Source organism: Xyrauchen texanus, chromosome 20, assembly GCF_025860055.1.
Source record: "Xyrauchen texanus isolate HMW12.3.18 chromosome 20, RBS_HiC_50CHRs, whole genome shotgun sequence".
In the NCBI taxonomy this organism is placed as follows: domain Eukaryota; kingdom Metazoa; phylum Chordata; class Actinopteri; order Cypriniformes; family Catostomidae; genus Xyrauchen; species Xyrauchen texanus.
Window position 1 is genome coordinate 28,847,916 of NC_068295.1, and position 19,605 is coordinate 28,867,520.

A 19,605-nucleotide genomic window follows, 5' to 3' on the forward strand; every position below is an offset into this window, starting at 1 on the left:
TGGCTTTAGGTTTGTCTGCCATGTGCTTCCCTGCCTCTGCCTCCTCATTACCTTCATCACTCTCTCTTGTTTAGTCCTTGTTATCTTACTTACTTGCTCTGTCTCCAGTCTGGTTTGTAATTTGTTTTTCAGTTTGTTTTTTTTTTTCTCTTAAGTTATTTTCTCCCTTGAGAGTGTTTTGCTTTCTCGGTTTCTATAACTTTATTTAATAAATCGTAATTTTTTTGCCTCATTCCTGCCTTTGGGTCCTCATTCCTGATGCAATTGACACTTACTTATAAACTTCTTGTGCTATCTTTCTCTACAATAATTGCCACTTGGTTTAATATATTGTTTCTAGTGCAATGACATTCATACATTTTCAAGTGTGACCTTAGTGTCCAAATAATTTTTGTGGCCACTGTAAGTGTATGCTGATGTGTGCCGTTATTTTTCAGTAGGTAGGGTGTTCCCTCTCCGGGAGTCTTCGTGTGGGTGAATGTTTATGGAAAGATTTTCTTGCGCACTCTGTGGCAGCGTCAGACTGGCTGCCTAATTCCCAGACTGAATAAAAATGTGTTTGTAGAAGCAAACACACACACATTTACAGTGTGAGGCATGTTAATGCTCTTACAGACAGAACTCTGAGAGACGCCCAGCATTAAATCCTTCACAGAGCTATGACACACAATGTGGATTCCTAATTATAATTAACTTCGTAATAACAGACAAGTTTTCCTTTGTCTAATTTTTCCACAAGTTCAGTTTATAATACTAACTGTCATGCGGTCAGGGCTGTGTTTAGGCTTCCTGGTAGTTAATGCAAAATATCAGAGCATAAATACTTAGAGTATCATCTTTCAGCTACAACAATACAACTCAAAACAAAGTCATTATTTCCATTTTCAGACTGGCCTGGTCTTGTACCATGTAAATGTGAGTGTGTCTTTAAGAGATTTAGTAAACATGCTTTCATCTCTTGTCAAACAATTAACTCCAGATCAGATCAACCCGTGAACGTGGCGATTAAATCCACAGACGCCACATTTCTCTCCAGACACACACACAAACACACACACACACACACACACACACACACACACACACACACACACACACACACACACACACACACGAACAACTAAAGAGAGAAAGTGAAAAAAGAAGTGTGGCACAATCAATAACTGACTTGGGAAAAACTGTAGTCATTTTGTAATCTACATTTAGCTGAAAATGCAACAGTACAAAGAAGCTATATAATTCTCTCTCTCTCTCTCTCTCTCTCTCTCTCTCTCTCTCTCTCTCTCTCTCTCTGCCTACTGTATAGATGATATCTGCTGTAAGTTTGAGGGGAGATTGGCAGGCTGGCGTTTCCTTTGGCATTTCTGACACGGAGCACTGCATAATGCCTGCATGCATGCACACACACATTATCATAACTATTTCCATGGGCATATACCATACTGCCTTACAAAGGAAAAACGCAAACTAAGCCAACACTGAAACTGAGAAAAATGGCATCAAGTTTTTTGGACTGTCCAGCCAAATGTGGATTATAAAATGTTTATGCCCTGTTTACACCAGGTATTAAGATGCATTTGGGTGATCCGATCACAAGTGGGCAGACAAGACATTACCGTTTAGACCTGGTCATAATATACGTCTCTTTGACAACTTGAGATTGGATTTCGAGGGGAGGTTGTCTGATTTCATGATCCCATACATCAATCAACACACCAGTGTTTTACTCCATGGTAATAAAGTTCAAAAAGGTAAAAGAAGGGTACCATTTCATTTAGCAATGTCCGTGTTACACATAATAACAATATTTAAGTATCAGCAGCTCCATAAAATAATTACAGAGTATTTACATGTAATGTAAAATAATTATTATTCAGTAATTACATTGGTATATAAACAAACAGTTACAAGAATAATTTCAAATAAAGTGTGACCAAAAGATGAAAAACAAAATGGTGCACTGTTTCCCCATTTTAACTAGCATTTATGCACAAGCATTTCATTTGAGTGGAATACCTGTATTAATTGAGCTTCCTATAAGCGTGCCTCTTATCTATGTCGATTGATTTCACATGTTGATTTCAGGCACATTATGAGCTTTTTAAACAAAAACATCTAATTAATCATGTGAAATATTTATTAGAGCACTTGAATTGGTCATCAAGAATTACTATTTATCAAAACAGTCAAATATTATTTGAGTGGAGTGGTGGTGGTGTAGTGGGCTAAAGCACATAACTGTTAATCAGCACATAACTGTTAATCAGAAGGTCGCTGGTTCGATCACCACGGCGACCACCATTGTGTCCTTGAGCAAGGCACTTAACTCCAGGTTGCTCAGGGGGGATTGTCCCTGTAATAAGTGCACTGTAAGTTGCTTTGGATAAAAGCGTCTGAAAAATGCATAAATGTAAATGCATAAATGACACTAAAAAATAATATTCATGAGTTTTGCCACTTTGTGACATCAAAACACCTCCCTCTCCCCTCCAAACTGCCCCCACCACATTTTGGGTACATATTTGTACCCTTAAGAAGTCAAACAAGTTTTTTTGTTTGTTCCAAGGAACAAAACATAAATGCAACTTTAAAGGTACACAATACTTTAAATTATAAATATTTTTCTTCAGATTTTCTCACATTTAGGGACACTTTTGTACCCAAACTATGGTTAAGTAGGTACACAAATGCACAAAAACATAATATTTCTAGTTTGCAATACATTCTCAGATGGCACGCTGAGAATGCATGCCAGTCAAACCATCAGGGCAACTTAACAGGGGTCTGTACCCAACAGTGGTCCTGGCCAATACATATGTATGTGTGGTTTGCCCTTGCTTACACTTTTTATGCAGTTCAGTACAGATAATCTACGCTTTGAAGAGGGGACCACAAATCTACTGTGACCTAACTTTTTCATTTACTTTTATTCTACAGCCAAAATCAGCCATCAAAGTAAAACGCAACTCCATACAGCTGATATTACACACAGCTTGCTTCAGTCAGCCAAACTGCGAGGGGTAACCAGCGCAGCATCATTAAGATATTACAGAATGATGTCATCAGAATGTCACACACACAACCTCAGCTCTTCTCAAATATTTCAAAGAGGCAAGACCTCACAGCTCTTTGCTCAAATGTACTGAACTCTCTCTCTCTCTCTCTCTCGCTCTCTCGCTCTCTCTCTTTCTTAATTAGAGCTGGATTATTGGTCATTAAACTCTAAAGGGGTTTCTGGTTTTTGCTTAATCCCTCGTTTCATGCCCTCCCCTCAACCCCGAGCCCTCCCCCTACCTCACTACAAAAGAGAGATGTACAGTAATTTCTTTCTTTTTTTCTGTAGATATACGAATTTAGCTGAAGATGTGTCATTTTCTAAATTTTTTTGTCACATTTCACATGACACAGTTAGACTTTAAATTATTTCTCATCCTCTTCTTCTCTCTCAGGAGATTTTGTGTTTTAGCATTAAGTGGAAGAAAGTAGCTGATGAAATGAGATGCAACCTATAACTCCAGGAAAGAGTGATGCGATCTAATGCATATATTACGCAACGGAGACATTTCATAAAAATATCAAATTAAAAAAAGAGGAATGAAATGAGGAATGAGAGGCTGAACACACCATTTCCATTACCTGCATCGTCCTCTTCTTCATCATAATCCTCATCATCGCCAGAAGACAAGGAATCTAAGAGAGACAGTGGCACAGAAAGAGAGAGAGATCTTATTACCACACAGCACAGTGGCCTTTCTCTATGAACAATGAACCTATTCATATGATCCGCAGAATGAGGGAAATAAACTGATAACAAATCAAAACCAATTACTGCACACACTTACACACCACTCAAACGCTCTCACACCCAGCGGTAAATGGATGGCAGATGTTTGAGTAAGCGAAACGTCCCGGAGATTTCTGTATTTTTACACACACATGCTCAGAAACACACGCACGCACAAACACACACACACACACACACACACGCACACACACAAACACACGTATAGTGCTTCTAAATTAACTAATTCAGAGGATGAAAAAAGCACTATTTCCCTGAAAAAGATATTATTCTGTCTTCAGCTCCTCCTCTGTGAGCATATACACAGGTAACACTGTAGGGTACACTCCTAAAATACCAGTGGAGCGTGATATCCAACACTAAGCCTATTTAGTGCTAAAGATATGCTGTTACTGGGACACTGAAGCTTTCTGTGTGTGGGATTTTTTACAGTGTTAGTTTTACTAGAAACTTAGATATATTTTCACATTTTATATTATTGTGTGGCTTTAAATGTCTTCATTGGCTGATGTGGATTGTATCTTATAAAATGTTTAGGAGTTTTTGAGGTATGTTGTTGTTCTGTGGAGTTACATGATGTAATAGGAATAGAACAACCCAAAATTAAAAAATATATGATGCGTCACACCAGGTTTGACATCAATGACAAGACACAAAAGAACCAATTATTTTTAATGTCACTGATGTCAAAGCTGTCACGATGTGTCTTAAGGTGGCATATCTGAATATACGTGAATGCGAATAAGATTACTGAGCTAGGTTGATGGAGAGATTTTTAATGAATAACAATTTAAATTTCAGTCTTTTTATTACATAAAGCTATCTTCCAGCTTCAGTCATATGTAATGCTTTAATGGTACTTTTATGGTGCTTTTTATGTCATTTTTGGAGCTTGACAGCCCCAGTTACCTTTCACTTTCATTCTATGAAAAAGAACAAAATAAACACTCTGCAAATAACTTATTTTGTGTTCCACAGAAGAAATACTGGTTTTGTAAAACTGAGAAAATTATTTTCCAGTGATCAATTCCTTTTAAGTTCTGTTCCTATGTTTCTTTGTTGTATGTTTCTGCCTGTCAGTTTGTCTGGGAGCTTTGTTCTGTGTTAAAGTGTGCAGAACAGGATATTGCTGTCTTGTGGACGCTTTATCGAATTGCAGTAATTGGTCCAGATTGTGTGCCCGTTTAAAAAAAGAATTCTCCAGTCAGAGGAGAGAAGGAGAGCTGATTTGCTCAGGCATAATGCCAAACACATGTGCGTAAAAAAAACAAAACAAAACAAAAACTCTCACTTAGTTCTTCCTTCTCCCATCTGCTTTAAATGATTAGGTGATTCAAGATAATTATGTTCTCATTAGTTTTCAATGAGCAGCTCAGCTGGTGTCCTCAAGTTTACAGGTCCTAAGATCCCTCCATACTACTGTTTAAACACACATACACACACGCGCGTGCCCACGCACACACACACACATTTTCACAAGAACAAAACTCTGCATTTTATCATGTAATATGTCTATTTCTCTTATGATAATTGTTGTTGTTGAAGCATGAATATTTGCATGGGTGTGGCTATGTTCGGAATAGCATCCAACCATCCTACTCATACTTTTGCAGTAGTATTTAGTGCAGTATTTAAATTTTATGCATGCAAAGAAACATTTGTCAAAATCTGCAGTATACTAAAAGCGCATATTGCATGCAGTAGTGTTTGGCATAATGAAATGAGCTCCATTTCCAGTGTGATAAATACAACTTTATAATTACATCAATTTAATGACTAATTATTTCATTGGACTGGCAAAAGGATCAGACATTTTTACCCAAAATTTGAATTCATATTTAAATTTCCAATATGATAACTGAAAGCCACTCACTGAACTAAGCATGCATGGAGCATACTACTGTTTAAAGCATTTTTCATGCATAGTAGTGTTTCAAATATTTTTCTTTTTAAATATTAGGCAGCATACAATGTAAACTGCACAGTTTTCAGTAATCCACTAATACTTAATTCCAAACATGAAACACTTTAAAAGTCTATAAACTAAAAAGTAACAATACCTGCTAACTCAGTGGGCCATATGGGTATGTGATACACAGACACACGATACAATCTAGAGAGTACTGTACACAGATTCAAATCTGTAATGACTAAAATATTGCATTTTCCTCTACATTCAACACTTGTTTTCCCCACAGAAGCCACATTTCATAATTCTCTGATTTTATTCAGGTAAGGCCCCCATCACATTCTAAAACACTAAGAGTTCTGTAACTCCCCCCTGGAATATTAAACAACAAGCAGACTGTTTAACATTCTTTCTTTGTGCATGTATTATTATGCTAGTATGATGAATGCCAAAATCTGCCTATAGGTAATATGTCTCAAGACCTGTTTGTCTGTTGGGAACGAGTTTGATTGGCAAGTGGCCAATCAATGCTTTGCACGCCTGAGCTTGTGCTCAAAATTCTACTGTATAAAAAAAGACAACACTGCTACTTGAAGACATTACAAAAGAGAGTTGAGAAGAGATGAATGCTGTGTCTGAAATCACTAACCCATTCACTCATTCATTATTTCCCATATAGTGGATGGCAGTGAGTACACTATGTCAGCAAGGAGTGAACTAAATGAGTGAATTTAGAACACCATGTGTAGGGCTGCTGGAGCTGTCGCAGAAACAACTTATACATTCAGAATAATAATAATCAAAATAACACCAATAATAATAGTTCTTATTCCTATAAAATTGTATATATAGGCCTACATTACATTTTTATTCTGTTTGACGTTTAATTTATGGTATATTTTCCATAATGATAATAAATATAATAAAATAATACTATGATATTGAATTATAATGATAATAAATATAATATAATCATAATAAAAAACTGCCAACAAGAATAAACACATTTAAACAAGAGTACATTATTATTATCTTGATTCTTGACACACTCCCATCCAAACTGGCCAGCATTTCTGAGCGCAGAAAAGAGATGACGTGTGCATATCACCCTCATGAGATTATAATACAGTACTTAAGTTATGGATAATATAACATCCACTGATTATTAGACTAATACGCTACCTACATGTAACCGAATATTTGAATAATTTCAACAGTGCGCAGTCTTCTGAGTTAATAATGTCACCTCAGTGAATTAGTGAAGAAAGAAATCATTTGGAATGAGTGGCAAAATAAAATAACAATAACAACAATAACCTCTACATCGGCTGTACACTCAAATGAAAGTGCATTGTGGGTAAGAATGAGGGAAAATATGTATAGCACAAACTCAGAATTTGGACAGTACAAAAAAATGGCCGATAGTGAATAGTGAGCGATTTCGGACACAGTTAAATACTGACCAGTGACTCTGATGGTATAGTTGCTTAGTAGCATGCTGTTGTGGGCGTGTCTACAGGAGTACACCCCCGAGTCTTCATAGGAGACGTTGATGATGCGGAGCACTTTTTGCACCACCCGCGTATGGTTGCTAGTTGACACAGTGTCGCCATCTTTCTGCCACACGACGGGGACCAGGAAGTCATGTGGAGTGCAGGAGAGATCCACAGTGTCTCCGACTCCTGCCACATAGTCCTCCAGATATACCTCCACCTCACTTGACACCCAGTCTAACAGAACGAGAGACATGCATTAATGGAGTAAATTCTGATATGCTGTGCACAAGTACCCTTAACAGTAATTAAAGATAGTTACTGTTGTCATTTGCATATATTATAGAGGAGAATAGCTCTGTTCCAAAACTTAGTGGGCTGAGAAGCTTGAGAAGCAAAATAAAAGATATTTTGTCTTGTTTTCAGAATAAAAAACGATTTGGCCACACACCCTGCTGAGCTGAAGCAATGCAACATGACGAATTAAATATTCTACCTGACAGAATTTCCTTAATTTCTCTATCCTTCAATCCCTTTCTCTATTCCGCCAAACCCAGTTTTATCCTGTAAGCATCTCTATAGCACTCCTTCATTCTCTCTATTCAAAGTTTGTCTCTCTCAAAGTGACATTCATCTCTACAAAGACAGACTTACAAAGGGTTGATGTATTTGATATGCATTGAGATTTTTGTGTGTATGAGGTCAGGAGTGTGTTGGCAGACGGCTTGCAGACGAGACTAAGCTCGAGTGGAATACAGATTCAAGCGTATGAATTATAGATCGCCTGCTAAATGTAAACGCATGCACACACACGGTTAAGTGTGAGCCCAAAAAACACCAATCCATCCAAGGCTGTCTGAAGGCCACATTAAGTGCTAATGCCTCTTTGATCACTTTTCATATCACTTCTTGTGAGTTTCTCTCTTGACGCTGTCACATTTTATTCTCCATCCCACTTTTTTACCTTCATCTCTTACCTCCCATTTTGTCTTTCACTCATTTCTCTACCCCTCTATCTCTCTACCACTCAAATCTAGAGTTTGTTCTACAGTGCTGACATCAGATGGTGACTCTCTGAGTGAATAAAAGCCTATGTGTGTGTGTGAGTATGTCTATTCTAGAACCTATGAAAGAGAGGGAGTGTATTAGATTTTTTGTGTATGTGTGTTTGTGTAATGTATGCTTGGTCCAGTCAAAGACATTAATGTGTGGGGGGAAGGGGGTTATAAATAAATATCTTAAATGACTACTGTGTGTTTCCATTTTCCCCAGGAGAGCGTGTTGAAAATGGAGCCAGTGTGAGCGCTGAGGTTTTACAGGGATAATATAGAAACATTCTGGGGACTGTAGTTCAGGCAATATTTAGTCTTTTATAAAGACTTACAACCTCGTATACTATAATCCCTGAAACATACTTTATGCAATTGCATGAATGCAAACGCTTCTAGCTACACAAGCTCCATTTCATGTGTCACTGCATTCTGAAATGTGTCGAACACCAATTCATACATTGCAATTACTTGTTGCATTCTCAAAATTGCCACAAAAGTTGCTAAGCCTAAATTATTGTAAACTGTCTTCTTCTACGGCCAGTTTTCTTTTTCAGGTTTTCTACTGTCATGGCGAAGCAACAGTTTGAAGATCATTTTTTGGAGCAAGTTAGCTAACATGTTTATAGCTAGCTACCTGAATAATAACACAATTGAAGGTTACTTGATCTCCCCCTTGAGTACCGAGAATTGTTAACAGGCACAGAAACATTAGAACATTTGCAGTGCATTGGCCAGACCAAAAGCGAATACAGAGAATTGGATTAAATTTCTCATTGGACAGCGGATGCCTACATTAGAGTGTGTTAGGGGAAAAGCTGAAATCTTCTCAACTTTTGGTAACATGACGGAATGTTAAACCCTTGCAATTTTTATTTTACAGTCTTGTGTCACACCATTCCCACTAAAATGGATTTGCAGCATTACACAGTGTGTAGGTACCCTAAGGGGTTTCACACCAAACATGCATACATTTTTTTTTTTAATTGTTGTTTTTAACACTGAAAAAATTGTTATGTGCAGTTTTTAATTGTTTTTAATGCAAACATGTGCCTGACTGACATCTTTCACTATTTCCCCATGCCTCTGTGGCACTTTCCAAAATGTATCTGTTTCTTTGAGCGTCTCGGGCCAGCCTGACAAAGCAACATTGGCTCAACCAATGGTGTGAGTTTGGGTTGGGACAATCAGTTTTGTTTTGTTTTTTTCAACTGAATGGTATATGGAAATCTGCTTGAACAACATTTATTTGTGCAATTCTGTTTGGTGACCCTAGTGTCACAGACATTGCAAACTTCAGCTATAGTTCAAAAAAGTTTGGCCTGAATAGTCCCATAGTATGTTCTAGATGGGCAAGCACAGTTGCAATCTGTTGGCCAAGCATTTGTGTCTGCATTTGCGTACTTGTGTAGTTTGTTTTGAGCCTAATGGCTAAAGTGTGTGTCCACTAAATGTATAAGACACAGGTGCCGGATGTAAACACCTCTAGAAAGTGATTGTAATCTGAATTCCTCCTCTGAATGTGAGTGGTGGGAATGAGAGAAAGACAGGATCTGTGATTAGGATTAAGACAAAAAGAGAGGTGGGCGGAGAGAGGTTTGCAGCTTGTTACCTCTTTTATTCTGTCTGGTTGAAGCATGCATGCGCGTTTGTGAGTTTGTATGACAGTATGCCCCTGAGGAAATTTTAAGAAAGCTGCTGCATCCAAAAAGGCCTTGTCTACACACACAAACGCTTTCGCCCCACTGCACTAATTAGTAACGGAAGCTAGACCCTCAGAACATTCAGGCCCCATCAAGTGTCTGAGCCAAACTCTTTCAGCACACACGCACACACACACACACACACGCACACACACATATACACACCTTTTCTTATCTCTTTGTTAAAACATTCTTTTTTCATCTCATTCAACGGTTTTTAAATACATACACATTTCTACACACTCAAACACAGACAGACACACACAGAGAAAAAAACACACACACAAACACAGGTTGTAATCAGGGACCGGACCATCTTAATTGTCATTCCATAGACGAACTGGCCTAGTTTCAAACCCTAAACACTGTACAGAACACACACTCCAAAACACACACTGAAGCGCCTTGTAAAATCAATGCAACATATGCTCTTAATTTACAGAAACACCTGCAAAATTATTGGATATATCACAAACATTACACAAGTCTTTATTCAAATAATTATTATCTCTAAAGTAATTGTTTCAGAAAGTAGGGTTAAAATAACCTGCCGAAATATTTCATGATAATAAAAGTGTTCATTATTCTAACATGATCATTAGAATATGATGGAGTGTCTATTCTAGACATACATTTTACAAAAGGACATGTACCCTCTAATAAACAATAGTGGTTGATCCATGTTGTTCATGGACCCTTTCTTGATTTTCATAATTTACTCACCCAAAAAGTTACAGTTACATTGGTTACATCCTTTCAATATTTGGTTGCATTCTTTCCATATCTATTCATAGTGTAATTTAGACCAAGACACAACTTAGTGGCCATTCACACCCAATGCGTTTTTGTGTCTGTACACATTGTTTTTCAATTGTTTCCCTATTTAATCATGCCCTACACAACGTCTTGACCGCCGCACACTGTCTTGCTTCAGAGTCTCGTGCTTGGTTTTTTAGATGTCGTGTCAAGTTAAGAAGAACTTCAACTGTCAAAAACGTCTCTCGAGTCACCTGTGTTCTGTTCTATTTTTTTGTGCTGCATATAGCTTTTTTATGCATTTATTGTGAATGGTCCCTTAACCCCCATTCAAGAAACAAAACAATATGGTCATATTTACAAAGGAGCAGTTTTTAAATATTTTTCAATGAAAGTTTCCAAAGAAAATTTCTAAATTAGTTGTTGACCATTATGGGTTTTCAAAGTTGGTGCCAACATCGATATCTAGATAGCAGGGTAGCAAATGGCTGATATAATGATGATTATATGCATAATACAATTTAAAGAGGTGCACAAATATAGCTGGAGATAAATAAATTATTTACTTAAAATCCAATAAAATAATAAGTTAAACAGAAAATGTGTGTTATGCATTGACTAAGCTATTCGTAGGTTTTGGAGCTGACACAAGGGGAATTATATATTATATATATTTTAATCAGACAATTGGGCATGGTTTTAGGCCAAAGCAATCTCAAAATGGCCAATTATCAGCTGATTAATTGGCCTGGCTAATATATCGGTCTAAAGTTACTCTATAATTGTTTATACAATTATCGGTTTAACGCTACTCAAAATGCGTGGTGTTAGACATCAGCCAAATAGGTTTTAACTGTCTGAACAATGTGTAATAATGACATTGTTAAGACTGACTGAATAACAACTGATCTGAGTGAGACTTTACTCTTTCAACTCTGTGACCTCAAATTTCCCTCAAGGAAAACACAACCGATCAAACAAATACACACACACCTCTCCATTGACCCTGCCCTTCCCCCCTCACCCCCTCTTTTAGTATGAATAGAAATGAGAAACTTTGCTTTTTCCAGAGAACAGAGAGAGAGAGAGAGAGAGAGAGAGAGAGAGAGAGAGAGAGAGAGAGAGATTGTAAGACAGATAGGTGTGTTTTTGCTTATTCTATTTTATATTGTATAGTGTATATTGTTATTATAGTTTTAATTTTATTTTATTCCTTACCTGGCACCTTATTTTTATTATATTTTACTGTCACTTGTTACTGTTTTATTATTATTATATTTTATTTTCATTATCTGCTTTGTGTATTAATGTTTATATTTATATACACAAAGAGAGAGATAGAGAGAGATAGAGAGAGAGAGAGAGAGAGAGAGAGAGAGAGAGAGAGAGATAGAGAGAGAGATGAGGTATTACTGAGCAGGAAAAGTACTAATCCTCTGCCTTGCTTCTTTCCAGCCAATGATACCCAGAAGCAACTGGCAACAGCTGCTCAGATATATCCCCAATCTCTCTCACACACACACACACACACACACACACACACACACACACACACACACACACACACACACACACACACACACACACACATTTGTCTACCTATCATTATGGGGACTTTCCATAGACATAATGGTTTTTATACTGTACAAACTATATATTCTATCCCCTAAACCTAATCCTAACAAAAAAACTTTCTGAATTTTTACATTTTCAATAAAACATAGTTTAATATGTTTTTTAAGCTATTTCAATTATGGGGACACTAGAGAGGTCCTCATAAAGCACATTTATAGCATAATACCCTTGTAATTACCAGTTTGTAACCCAAAGAATTGTCCTCGTAAACCACATAAGCATGCCCACACATACACACACACACGATCCAAGTGTATCAACATGCATAAGCAATACCATTTATAACTTAAAATTATAAACAAAAACAGATCCCCTTAAACATTTGACATACTGTTTAGTCTATCACACAGTATAAACAGCTAAAATTTGAAACCAAAAAATTCTTATGGCTAGCTGTCCCTGTGTAACATTATAACAGTTTAGAAATCTCTCTTATGGCTAAACAAAACCAACACTTGCTCACTTTCAGTAACAGACTGATCGGTGTGTGGTATAAGCTTTGCTACCCTGTCATAAATGCATTATTAATGCTTTATTAACTATTCATAAGCATCCCAGAAGGGAAATCAGCAGTCAAACAGGAAACAGTGTTCCTAAACTCCTTGAAATGTGCAGTATAGTAGAGTATACTAACCTTAACCTAAACCCAAACCCTAAATCTAACCCTAACTAGAGGAGGGTGATGAACAGATTAGATTGTTTTTTTGACACATCAAGCATTGGTTTGTTGTGGATGAGTGTGTGCAGAAGGGTATGTGTGTATGTGTTAGATGTAGGAATATTGCCAGGGCAGTGGTTCATTTCATGGGTGGTAAAGGAGCAGTGTACATGTCTGTGTTTGTGTGTATGTGTATTTGTTGGATGTCGTACAGAGCATAACTTCTGCCATCTGTTCATGACTGCTAGAAGTGTTATTGTAGAGCAGGGGGAAATCAAGAACAACACCACACACACACACACACACACACACACACACACACACACACACACACACACACACACACACACACACACACACACCACCACCACCACCATCATACACTGTAATGTACTTCATTCACACAAAATATATTTTATATAATGCCACAAAAATGTATTTAAAACACAATACAATTAATAAAACAAAGTGATGTACACACACCCACATGCTTACTTATCTAAATGGGGACATACCATAGACTTCTATTGTTTTTATATAAAGCTAATGATAATTACTATAGGCTAACCCTGACCAACACCCTAGCCCTACCCTTTATGGCACGTTATCCTTCTATAGGAGGCCACTGCCATCAGGGAATACCGTTGCCATAAAGGGGTGTACGTTGTCTGCAACAATATTTAGGTAGGTTGTACGTGTCAAAGTAACATCCACATGAATGCCAGGACCCAATGTTTCCCAGCAGAACATTGCTCAGAGCATCACACTGCCTCCGCTACCCTGCCTTCTTCCTATAGAGCATCCTGCTGCCATCTCTTCCCCAGGTAAATGATGCACACGCACCAGGCCGTCCACATGATCTAAAAGAAATCATGATTCATCAGACTAAGCCACCTTCTTCCACTTCTCCATGGTCCAGTTCTGACGCTCACGTGCCCATTGTAGGAGATTTCGGCGGTGGACATGGGGTCAGCATGGGCACTCTGACTGGTATTTGGCTATGCAGACCCATATGCAGCAAGCTGGGATGCACTGTGTGTTCTGATCCCTTTCCATCATGGCCAGCATTACGTTTTTCAGCAATTAGTGCTACAGTAGCTCTTCTGTGGGATCAGGCAGACGGTCTAGCCTTCACTCTCCATGCACATCAATGATCCTTGGGCACCCATGACCCTGTCGCTGGTTCACCGGTTGTCCTTCCTTGGACCACTTTTGGTAGGTACTAACCACTGCATACCGAGAACTCCCTACAAGACCTGCTGTTAGACACTCTGACCCAGTCATCTAGCCATCACAATGTGGCCCTTGTCAAAGTCACTCAGATCCTTATGCTTGCCCATTTTTCCTGCTTCCAACAGATGAAATTCAAGAACTGACTGTTCACTTGCTGTCTAATATATCCCACCCCTTGACAGGTGCCATTGTAATGATATAATCTATTTGATTCACATCACCTGTCAATGGTTTTAATGTTGTGGCTGATCAGTGCATGTATGTACGTACACACATATTCAGCCGTATGTTCTACCACATATGAATTTTAAGTATCTAAGAAATTTCCTTCAGGGGAACTAATAATTATATTTAAGACCCATCCTACAGGCTGACAGACCAGCAATTGTGTGCGTGCTTCTCCTGTGTGTGTGTGTGTGTGTGTGTGTGTGTGTGTGTGCATTACTGTGCAGGTAGGCTATCTGTAATGAAGTTTGTGTGTGTTTCATAAAGTAGATTGTTATGACTCTACATTCTTATTGGACAAGTCACATTTGAATCTGTTGTAAAATGCCAAGAAACACTTTGCGCTGTGCTTCAAAACACCTCTTACTTATGGTGAAATCACTGTAACGCACAGCTTGTGACTTAATGTTTTAGCAAACAGGTGGCTACAGCCAAAAACTGTTTCTTTGCTCATTAATAACTCATCTGCTGACATGCAGCGGGTTTCAAAGAGCATTAATGAAGTGAATGAACCCAACTAATGACACACACACAAAAAAAAACACTCATGTACACACATTAATAGGGTCTAAATATGGTTATAGACCATAGATAGTATGCAATCAGAGGGAACTGGAATAGGATGTGTATTTAAAGCATAATGAAGAATTTAAGTGACATTTAAGATGACATTTAACACACTTTATAAAGCATCAAGCATTAGGCCACATATTAAGACGTTGAAAGAAATTGTGTGCATGCAGATGCAGATTTTTTCACTCTATCTGGATATTGACAGAATTAGACAAACAGAAGCATAGAAAAAGTGAGAGAAAAGTGGATTTGGTGGTTAGAATTAAAAAGGAGGTAAAGTGTTTGCTGGTTCTTTTCTCATAACAATTCCTCTTTGTTAATGCTGTGGGTTCACTAAAGACATTCTGCTTTCTTTTCTTTGGACCAAGTGTGAACATTAACTGTAAATCTATCTCTGTCTCCTAATATTTACCAGCTATCAGGATAAGAAATCAGATCCACCTGCAATCAGACGATCTCTCCCAACACACACTCAAACAGCCGAGAAATGGGCCAAGAACGAATCAAGCTCCTTTTTATTTCATAAGTGACTGTAACTTGTTTGGAAGACCCATCTTAAATCCAAACAAAACAGAGACTTGGGTGAACTCAGCCAAAAAACCTGTCTTTAACAAACAATCTACACCTCTATCAACACCAAAACATGAGCTCTCATGCCTGCCCACATATGCAGAAAATTCAGGTACTACCTGCCTGAAGTGATAAGCCATTATTCAGTCATTACACACACACACACACAAACATATTCTCTCTCTTTCTCTCTCTCTCCCTCTCTCGCTTAGACACACACACAACACCACACACACACTTTACTGTCATGTAATCTGCTCTGCAGGGCCTCATCCGTCAACTGCGGGATAATAAATCAATGGCAAGGACAAAGTGTGTTTACATAATATCAGCTACACAAGTGTTCATTGCAACAATGCCCACTTTGTGCCACAGTACAAACTCAGCCTGTTAAGTACAGGAAACTGAGCCTCTTAAAAATGCTGATTTACTGACAAACTGTTCATTTTCAGTATGTAATTAACAGTAATAAACAGCAATCTTGGTGAAAGTGTTCACAGATTGCTCCTGAAATAAATGTTTAAGGAGCGCTTGCATTGAGATGGAAGAGGTGTGTGTCCAAACAGGTTTGTGAATTTTGAATAAGCTCAGAGCAATTTATACCTAGTTTAAATATTTGATGAACGTTTATGGAATTCATAAGAGGAGGTGCAGATCGCATTAAATAAGAATGCATATGAGAGCTCAGATACACAGTTCCCCTACTTTTTGATAAATGAATTTCCATGACTTCCGTGACCTTTTCAGTAATTTGTGATAAAGTTTAAATCAGAACAGTTTGATAATGAATCGCTCAACCCAATCTGTGAACTGGTTTGACCGATTCATTAAAAATAATCTGTTTAAAAGAATGATTTGCTCACAAACTGAACATCACTATTCGTAGCTTGCGAGCAATTTGTTCTCTACATAAGCACAAAATATAGAGCCAATTAAATATTTTACAGCTAAGCATAACTACAAAAATGTGTAGTCACTACTACTTCCATGACTTTTAAATGGGAGTGGTGGTGGCGTAGTGGCTAAAGCACAGGGCTGTTAATCAGAAGGTCACAGGTTCTAACCCCACAGCCACCACCATTGTGTCCTTGAGCAAGGCACTTAACTCCAGGTTGTTCCGGGGGGATTGTCCCTGTAATAATTGTAAGTCTGTATATAATTGTAATATTGTAAGTCGCTTTGGATAAAAGCGTCTGCCAAATGCATAAATGTAAATGAATAGGGTGAAAATTTTGTAATTATTTACTCACCCTCATGCATTCCAAACCCTTATGATTTTCATTTGTGGAACACAAAAGAAGATGCTAAGATGCATGGCAGCCTCAGTTACCATTCACTTTTATTGTAAGTAAAAAAGGTGCAATGAAAGTGAATGGTAAACCCTGTGTACACCAGGCGCATCCGTTGATGCAACGCAACGCAACGCAATGGCTTGAGGCTGTCTACACTTGACACATCAACACAAACATTCTAAAAAATGTATTTGTGTTGTTGGCTGTAGTTGCGCTAGCACGTGCAGTGAAAAGTGGATGGAGACACTCTTTTACTGCTGGCAAGACACGGCATGCAGCAATGGACGAGGTGCGCTGCAACAGATGCGATGCACTCAACGGACGTTTCGAGTGTAGACAAAATCATTAATTAAAATGAGCTCTACTGATTTTTACGTGACATGTTGCTCACATCTGGTGTAGACAGGGTGTAAGACCAACAGGTGTTCCAAAGATGAAAGTAAGCTATACAGGTTTGGAACAACATGAGGGTGAGTAAATAATTACAGAATTGTTATTGTTGGATAAAATATCTCGTTAAGATTTTATAGGACTTTTTCAGACCTGAAAATTAAATATTCCCAAGTATTCAAAGTCCATGTGAACCCAGCAAATAGTGTGAGAGCGAGAGAGAGAGCGAGAGAGAGACATGTAGAATGAGATGTAATGTCTGACCTGTGGGCTCTGGGGACACCAGACGGGCGCTGTATACCAGAGGGAAGACAAGTGCCGTAAGGTACAGGAGGAGACAGAGTGTGACCATCCCGGGCGGAGCGGCGCAGGGACGAGTGTCCTCACTACGGAGACCAGATTTAGACATCCTCTACCGTTACACACATGCTGTCAATGTAGCGCTGCCACACACACCTGTCCAAAACGATGCTGGTCCCACACCTGAAACAAAAGAGCATTTAGAAATTCATTACTAAAGAGTTCTAAGAAGGAACTCAGGAGAAGGAACTCAGAACAAACACTTTTTTTCATATTTTTTAGTGGTGTAAAGTAAAAAATTGTCACAAATTTTCAATAAACATTAGGCCTGTTGCTTGTTATTTATAGAACACTCAGCCCACTCAATTGAAATACCTTGCTGACGTGTGAAGCTCTCCGTGTTTACTGTAAATTGAAAAATAAAGTGTGACGACCACACACAACTGCATAAAATGGAGTGATTTGAAATTATATGTCCTGCTCTAGTTTAGACGAAGCAGGGATTTGTTGTAAACTCTCTTTTGCATTCTTACTCACTCTCTTTTTCTTCTCTCTCTCTCTCCTTCACTCTGGTCGGACTACTCTGAAACAAGTCTTTCACTAAGCTAACACAAACACACTTATCTCTCTAAAAAAAACATATGCTCCCCTCACACACTGTGGCTTGTGAGTGTGTACGTGTCTGCGCCATGCCACATAGAGTTTACATTAGTCACAATAAAAGGAATGTATAGAGGTTTAGCTAAATGCACATACATACAGAGCTGAAGGCTGTATGGTTTGGTGCCCCACTGAAAGATTTTCACTCAAAGATGTCAAAAATATGTGAAAACTCTGTGTTTCTTTAAACTTGAACTCCTGTTATTTTAGAACAGCCATGATTTAGACACAGGCACACACACATGCTAACTTGAAACGGCGGCATTCTTCTTGTACGGCCGCAGTTGAGACTTGCACACTTCTAAAGCTGGCGCAGTGCTGTTTTTCTTTCCCCTGATGAGCAGACACTCAGTTCTTGGTCAGCACATACTGAAAAGAGAAGGACCTTTGAAGCCAGGTTGGTGTGTTGAGTAACTCAGTGTTTTCCCTGGCTTGCATTGAGCAGGAGTGTGCATAGTGGTGTGTGCTGATAGTGTATCAGCACTGGCTGTTTGTGGGAGAGAAGGGTATATTTGTGGAGTGTATCTGTATAGTGTATTTCTGGAGTGTGTATCGCAGGTGTGTTTTTAGAGAATGTTTCTGGAGCCATACTATCTTACAGCAACAGTCTTGAGTGTGGGGGGGATAGAGGCCTTAAGAAGAAACAAACTTTGGGTCTGCTACCATATTCTCATAGATAGAAATAGACTTGTCTTATATATTATTACAAATTTTGAAGGAATATTCCGGGTTCAAAAAAATTAAGCTCAGTTGACAGCATTTGTGGCATAATGTTGATTAGCACATAAATTACTTTTGACTCGTCCTACTTTGTCTTTCTAAAAAAAGCACAAATCTAAGTGAATGGGGCCAATTTGTGGAAGGTTTAAAGGCAGAAAAGTGAATCTTATAGTTTTATAAAAGCACTTATATTAATTCTTCTGTTAAAAATTGTGTATTAGTTGACCTGTAAAGTTGTTTAAATCATCAATTTTACAGTCGTTTTAGGGTTTTAGAGTTCAATGACATTACATTCTCAAGGCAACAGAGATGTAAAACTGGCTATTACTTTACAAAGAAAAGTTTTGTAAGTTATTTTATCACACTAAAATCATGTTAGCATTTATATTGTTTTGTCTTGTGGCTAAACTTTTGAAATAGGGAGTATTTTAATGTTTACTGATTGGCCCCATTGACTTCCATTGTAGGAAGGAACCCAGATTTTTGCGCTTTTTTTAATTAATTATTTTAATGGAGGGGCAAGTCTAAATTAACTTTTGTGGTAATAAACTTTATGCCACAAACGCTGTCGACTGAGCTTAACTTGTATTGAACCCAGAATATTCCTTTTAGACTCTCTTGGATACTTCATCCTGAA

General features: G+C 38.1%; 1 protein-coding gene across 4 annotated transcripts in view; it reads right to left on the bottom strand.

Annotated features, from left to right (window-relative positions):
- The window catches only part of LOC127660488 (fibroblast growth factor receptor 3), a 49,961-nt gene that overhangs the window by 26,216 nt on the left and 4,140 nt on the right, over positions 1–19,605 (bottom strand). For 3 of the 4 annotated variants that reach the window (XM_052150757.1, XM_052150758.1, XM_052150756.1), the window contains exons 2-4: positions 17,553–17,771; positions 7,175–7,441; positions 3,625–3,690 (exon numbers count right to left, since the gene is read on the bottom strand). In XM_052150757.1, coding sequence (XP_052006717.1) covers positions 3,625–3,690; positions 7,175–7,441; positions 17,553–17,697 — 478 coding nt within the window. In that variant the 5' untranslated portion in view covers positions 17,698–17,771. The remainder of the gene's footprint in view (positions 1–3,624; positions 3,691–7,174; positions 7,442–17,552; positions 17,772–19,605) is intronic. The other variant, XM_052150759.1, reaches the window with a different exon arrangement.